This window comes from Protobothrops mucrosquamatus, unplaced genomic scaffold (assembly GCF_001527695.2).
Source record: "Protobothrops mucrosquamatus isolate PMUCROS unplaced genomic scaffold, P.Mucros_1.0 scaffold5363, whole genome shotgun sequence".
NCBI lineage: Eukaryota > Metazoa > Chordata > Lepidosauria > Squamata > Viperidae > Protobothrops > Protobothrops mucrosquamatus.
The window spans coordinates 5,638-12,778 of record NW_015391225.1 but is presented as its reverse complement, the minus strand read 5'-3'; the positions used below and the strand labels follow the sequence as shown (position 1 = coordinate 12,778).

The following is a 7,141-nucleotide window of genomic DNA, read 5'->3' as shown; positions in this document are numbered from 1 at the left end:
TGTTTTTTGTTGTTGGCCCCCTTCCAACCTTGTTTTTCTGCTAGGGCCACTATCCAGTTCCCATTACCAATAAAAAAATTGCCATTTACAAATTATAAATATAATATATGCTTTTATTTATAATAAATACAATATTTGCAGTATAATACACTTTGTTTTTCTGTGGTCCCTTTGGCGTATGCTTACATGTTTTCACCTGTGAACTTTTGAAATTTTCTGGGACCTTGAGGAGTCATATGGCTCCCAAGTATGTTGAGAACTGCTGAATGAAATAATATACTTGTCTTGGTGGTATAGGCTGGCCTTTGATTTCATAATGTATCATCATACTTTTCATCATATCAGGAGAAGCATGTTTTTATTTTATTTGTTAATTATATCCTGCCTTTATCCTGAGCACCAAACCTTGTTGTACTCGGATATAGCCTGTCTGCTCTACGTGTTCCTTTATTCTGAGTAACTGACTTTATTCTGTTTAAATCTGAATTTGCACTAGCAGTTGGCCTAATATATTTTTAATACCCCAGCCTTCCAAGGGAGTGTCTTTATACATGTGCAGATATTTTTTTCCTCCTGAATAAGGGAGTTGTCCAGACATATAATAGATTTCTTGCAGTTTCCTGGGAAATAATGGGAGCATGCAGATAAATGGGAAAGTATTACTGTGGAGGATCAAGACCATCCCTCTCCCAGATAAATGATTCCAGGATATATAGTAGCTGAATTTTTCAGTACAAAAGTTGTGAAACATCCAGTTGGGAAAGAAAAGCATTTCTCCCACGAGCTCCTCAATTTTTGTATCAAGAATCATGTAGACAATAAAGGAAAGAAATAAATTCCTTGTGTGCGACAATGCATACCTGGTTCTATCCATTATATGTACTTGTCCAAAAGCCAGATTTATAAGGAAATTTCTAAAAGAGTTCTTTTTGTATACGGCTGTACATTTTCTGTAACTTTTAAGCCTGAGTATGTTTACTAATATGTTTTTACCCTAGCAACATGAATCTATTTTTTAAATTTTCCCCATTTGAATCCATGTGTTTTCTGTCTCCATATTAGAGTAGCCAATTTTACTTCATTGTTTGATGAAACAAAGCAATACAAGGAAAGTGGTGTCTACTATCAATAGTCTTCCTTTATGGGGAAGTGGTAAGTTTTTCTAAGAGAGTAATGAAAGATGTACACAGATTTGTAACCTAAATACAATATCAAAATAAATTTTATTAACTTTTTGTATAAAATAGCAATTTCACTGTTTTACATAGTTGGGAAAATAAATACCTGGGAGGGGATATTTTTTGGGATATGATATTCTTTCAGTTTTGTTTTTCCTGAATGAAAAGGTTTTGGTTTAATAGCTCATGATGATTGTCAACAAAATGCAAAGTATAATAAAATATTTAGCATTTTACTATATAAGTCTTTGGCTTCTTTGATACTTAGCTATAATTGGACATATTTAGTACTATGGATGTGACAAGAAAAACTATATGGTAGCTGTAAATTGTCTTGTTAAAACTGCATAATAGATATGTAATCCTAAACTCTAGTTTAAAAGAAATGGAAAAACTAAGGATGTTATCTTGCTTGTAAAGTTCCAGCAGAATCTATTCAGCCAGATTTTAAAACAAATTTCTGGGTCAGATAGAACTTTGTTCTTTTCTGGTATGCAAAACCATAGAAAAAGACCCAGTCCTGCTAATATTAGAAACCTCTTTTCCAGTTGGTGGTGAAAGAGTTTCCAAAATAAATTAATTTTAAACACATTATTTTCTAGATGGGAAGATAATCTACATGGAAGGAATTCCAGTTCCTGCTCATTGACATTTGACATTTTCCCTATTAAAATTTATATTTTATCATAAGGAGTGTTTATCTTTTGCAAGCCAGGTAGAGATCTGAAAGACTGTTCCAAAACAGCTTCAATAAATGAATAAATTGGAAAAAGGAAAAGAAAGGTTTTTCTAAATATCATGTAATTTGGCAAAAGAAAGTAGGAGCCGAAGAACAAGCCAAGCAGGGAGGGGAAAGTCTAAATGCTAGAACGGGAAAACAGATTGGGTTACTTTCACTATTTTAAAAGAAAAAACAAAACAGAATTTCAGGGCAGATCAGAAATATTTTGATGTGAAAAAGACAAAATGACATCACTCTATTACACGTACATCTGAGGAGGTCAATAACAAAAGGAGAAAAGAGCAGTCTGTGAAGCAATTAGAGATTTCCTCTATAATATTTCCTTGCAATCCTCCCCTCCATCCCCACAATCCCTCTCAGCCCCTGCTGCCTGGGAGAATCATCTCAGCCTATATTGTCTACCTATGCACATTACAACAATGTTGGAAGTGGTCTGAACCTTGCCCTGAAAACACAAATGTGTCAGAATGGTATTTATATCATTCCTGGCAGTTTTTTTGCAGAGATCATCCTATGCATCTGCAGACAAAAATGTTTTCTTGATTAAGAGGCAGGAAAATAAAGCAACCCTGGCAGAAAACAAAATGATAAATGGAAGCATCCCGAGATTACATCGAGCCTGCACAAAAAAAGAAAACACAAAATTAGCTTTGCAGCATGGTATAGCATGTTTCATGGAACAATAACAAATAGTTGCTTACAGATTAATTGCAATTGCAATTATACTCATGCCAATTCAATTATAATACTCTTTCACACCTACCAGTTACCAGGGTTGGCATGAGAAGGCAACACCAAGCTGTGATTTAGAAGCTGCCCTCAACCTATCCTTTACAAATGTGTAGTCATTCTTTACCATGGCATGCTTTAAGGCTGAAAATTAACTATCACACTATACACTTTCAGTAGCTTGCAACTGAAAGTTAGAACAAATTACCAGTGGGAAGTGGTAGAACAGGGCTGTCAAACTGGCAGCCCGTGCACCAGATGCGTTACATGCAGGCAAAAAAGTCACAATACATCACGATATGTCACGCGACACGATTAAGTTTGACACCCGTGTGGTAGAAGAACATTAGGTTACCTTGTCAAGGATAAGAAGAATAATGATGCAAAAATAAGTACATGTGTATCATTTATTTGGACAGCAGAATTCTGTCATAAAAAAAACTTCTATCCTTCCTCCTCAAATTAAGTACATACAGGCCTGTATAAAGTCATGTTTAACAAACTTTTTTTTCTTTCAGAGGGAAATAAATAACCCACTTTGGGACACTAAAGATGGAGTCACCAGGCAGAGAGGAGGAGACATACGTGCTGGTGGAATATGCCTTTGAATATACCTCCAAGGATGGCCACCTTATCACAATCAAACCCAATGAGAGATACATACTTTTAAGGCGAACCAATGACCATTGGTGGCATGTTAGGAAGAGCAAAAATTCCCAGCCTTTTTACATCCCAGCTAAGTATGTCAGAGAGTTGAGCTCCTTCGTGCTTTCTGAAAAGCCATGTCACACAACACAGATGAAGGCTATCAATTTAGGGACCTCCATTGGAGTTGGCAGTGATCAATTGCCAGAGTATGAATATCGATTTGTGACAGGTGTTCAAGAATGCAAAACAGATACCTCACAGCAGTATTCCAGTTACTTAAAGATGGGAACAGTGAAGTCTCTGGAAGATAATGGGAAGAATCTACCCACTTCTAGAGCAGGGAGAGGCACACAGCCCCCTCTCAGTGCCTCATACAGTTCTTATAAGCCACTTTACCTGACATACTCTAATCCTCCTCTGGCCTCCCAAGGCGGTTCTGCTAAGTACATGAGGCCTGCTGTATCTCTGGATGACTTGACAAGATTCACATCTCCCACCCAGGCAGGTGTGGGGAACTCAGGATTGTACAAAGCTGCTTCGTGGACTCATCCTCACCCATTTCTGAAGAATAATTCTGAAAACATCTGTAAATTGGTGAAGGACCAAGTGATACAGGACATGCAGGAATGCTGTGTCAAAGAGGTACTCTGACAATTTCCTATTAAAGAACTGCATTTCCTAGGTCCCAGATGTGTTTGCCTACATATTCCCTTATTCCATTTTAATGGAATATGAATACAGGGGGCTATGGGAATTATAATCCAGTAGATTCTGGAAGATATTAGTGTGGGGAAGGCTTTTATGTCTGCCTCCAGAACTCACTGGACTGCAATATCCATAATTCCCGACACTGTGGAGTGATGGGAATTTTAGATTAATTAGATCTGACTATGTCACATTGAAGAAGGCCAAATGAAAGACTAGAAATAACAGTTGCTTAAAAACCACACTGGATTGGTGTTAGCCATTTCTAGCTTTGTTTCTGGTCTATTATTTAGCCTCATCACCTGCAGGTCTCCTCAGAGTTCATTCTTCTGCAGTCAGTAGTATTCCTGCTAAGGAATTGTTGAAATCCCCGGTTTTCTTTATTAGTGATTGGATGCTACTCTCCTCAGAATCATTTCTTCCTTGCTGAAAGATATTCTGATCTCAGTTCAGTTCCAGATAGGTTTGCCAAACTTAATTACAGTATTTCTCTGCAATTGATATTCCCAATTTGCTATAAAACCTTAGCATACTTTGTCTCAGATCCTGCCATTTCTGACTGGAGATCTTAAAGTAGAATGCTCTCAAGATAAAACTCCTAGTGCTAGGGCTGAGAAATATCATATTAGAACTCTTATGACAAGCATACAATTATGTGTTTACACACATAGATTCTGATACAAAGTCATTCACTTATTCTCCAACGTACTACAGTATTATCTGAAAAAAGTAACTGAATATTATTTACATCTATTCCACAACCATAAATGGCAACTCAATTTTGTTCTGATACACACAAGCTGGCTCCACACAGTATAGTAAACTACGGGAAAGTGAAGTAGATTAGCTTGTGGCTCAGAATGTTGCACAGAGCCAAGCAATTGTGTTCATTCAATAATCCATAAAATGGATGCCCACATCTTGGGCAAAATACAGGTTTTGCTTAATGACGGTACATGAAAAGGAGGAATTCTATACCTCAGAATCTAATGGAATCTCAGAATGAGAAAATGAGTGTCAAACATCACAATCCAAACTCTAGTTCACGTATGGATGTGCGGTATGAGAACACATATACATATACTGAACAACATACTAGGCGGCCACATTTCAGCCAATGAATCCATTGAAATAATATATCAAGGAAGAATTTAGTAGTTTTGGAGATAATCCTAGTACAATAGTGTTAAGTCCGGAGAATAATGGCGCTTGAGACGAAGCATTTCTAACAAGTCTTTATTCTCTGCTTCCAATCTACGAACAACCCGAGCAGAGGCACGCAGGCCTCTATTTATACCTTCTGATCCCGGGCAAATCCAACCAATCATAATGCAGTCTTTTCCCGCCTTGCGCATGCGCGCAAGGCCGGCGCCACTCAGTCTGGTCCCGGGCAGCTTTTGCAATTGCCCGGGACTCTTGCAACGTCCCGAGCCTGCTTTTGCAGGCTCAGGACACAACACCCCTCCCCCCCTAGATGAAATAATACGCGCCCACATGGATGCCATCATAGTGATGGTTATATAATTAAATATTGAGTTAAGTCACACGGTGTGTGTAAGATGTGGGACTGTTCCGTCGTACAGAGACCCAATAGCCCCACATCTTTTACGTAGAGTCAACCAGCCAGAACCTCTAGTTCAGTTATTGCAATTGACATGCTCACCTTACGTAATCTGCAAGGTATTTGGGAGGGCCTTTGACCCTGAGCGACCTTCTCGTACCTGGGGAACCTATAGTGTTTTCCCCGTTGCTTCCCACACTAGGTGAATTGCCCTGTGGTTGTCTTGTGACTTCTGTTTGACTTTCCTGCCCGTCTCCTAGGCTTGAGAAGTCAGAACTCTGTTGATCGCTACACCTGGTTGACCTACCGCCTATGGAGTTTTCCAACCCCTCTGAACTCATCTCCATGTTTCTTGACGGAGTGTGGTTTTCCTGGCTCCTTCCTGTAGTGTTAGGGTCTAGGGATGCCTCCCTGTTAGCCCTTATGCGTGGGGACATCCTTCTATGAGCCATTTCAGCAAAGGACGTGNGAGACTGAGGAGGAACCCCAGGCGAGTCCCGCCTCACACGTAGTTGATCAATGTGGCGGCGAAGAACGCGGCCGTCTTCCAGGGACACCTCGTAGGACAGAGGCCCCGAGACCTTGCAGACCACAGCCGGGACCCAGAGGTGTCCAGGCCCGTAGTTCCTGGCCCAGACAGGATCGCCTTCACGCAGGACCCGTGGTGGTTGTGGCTGAGACACCTGTGAAGCTACACGCTCCGGATGCAGCCTGTCCAATTTAGTCACGAGCCGACGACCCCAGCGGAGTTCGGCCGGGCACTTACCTGTGGCAGTGCACGGAGTAGTACGATGGGCTAGAAGAAAGTCAGCCAACCTGTGATGCCAATTGCCATAAGTCAGCTTCTTGAGGGCGTCCTTGGCGACGCGGACCATCCGTTCAGCCAGACCATTGGTGGAAGGATGGAAAGGAGCCGAAGCAGCGTGGCGGATCATGTTGGCCTGTAGGAATCCCTGAAACTCAGTAGAAGTAAATTGAGGACCGTTATCTGACACCAGAACATCTGGCAACCCATGTGCAGCAAAAATGTTTCTCAACACTTGAATAGTTTTGGCAGCTGTGGTAGAAGACACAGGCACGACCTCCAGCCATTTGGAATGGCTATCAACAACAACCAGGAAGAATTGTCCCTGAAAGGGCCCAGCGTAATCTACATGTATTCTAGACCATGGAGTGTGTGTTTCCTCCCACCTGTGTACAGGGGCCAGGGGCATTTCAGGCCTGGACTGCTGGCATGCATGACACCCATGTACCTGGGCCTCGATGGCCTGATCAATGCCAGGCCACCACAGATGGCTGCGCGCAAGCGCCTTCATCCTGACGATTCCGGGGTGGCCCTCATGTAATGAAATCAAGATTCTAGCCCTCAATGAGGCCGGAATCACAACTCTCGAACCCCAAAGGAGGCAGCCATTGAAAGTGGACAACTCGTGCCTCTTAATCCAGAAACATTGAAAATCCTCTGCAGGGCACCTGTCAGGCCAACCAGACAGGACCCATGACAGCACGCGTTTGAGCGTGTGGTCAGTGGCAGTTTCAGCAGCCACATCCCTAGCATTGAGGGGACACTCAGGCAAC

At 41.4% G+C, this 7,141-nt stretch overlaps 1 protein-coding gene across 1 annotated transcript; it reads left to right on the top strand.

The window, feature by feature from the left end:
- The first annotated feature begins 1,073 nt into the window (after window positions 1-1,073).
- On the top strand, window positions 1,074-3,948 carry LOC107299723 (rho GTPase-activating protein 27-like). The gene is made up of 2 exons (XM_015829068.1): window positions 1,074-1,152; window positions 3,168-3,948. The coding sequence occupies exon 2, from the start codon at window positions 3,202-3,204 to the stop codon at window positions 3,946-3,948; it is 747 nt and encodes a 248-aa protein (XP_015684554.1). The 5' UTR covers window positions 1,074-1,152; window positions 3,168-3,201.
- The last annotated feature ends 3,193 nt before the right edge of the window (window positions 3,949-7,141 follow it).

What these genes read in the sequence shown, in the direction of transcription:
- LOC107299723 (XM_015829068.1), top strand. Translation starts at nt 3,202, where the DNA reads ATGGAGTCACCAGGCAGAGAGGAGGAGACATACGTGCTGGTGGAATAT.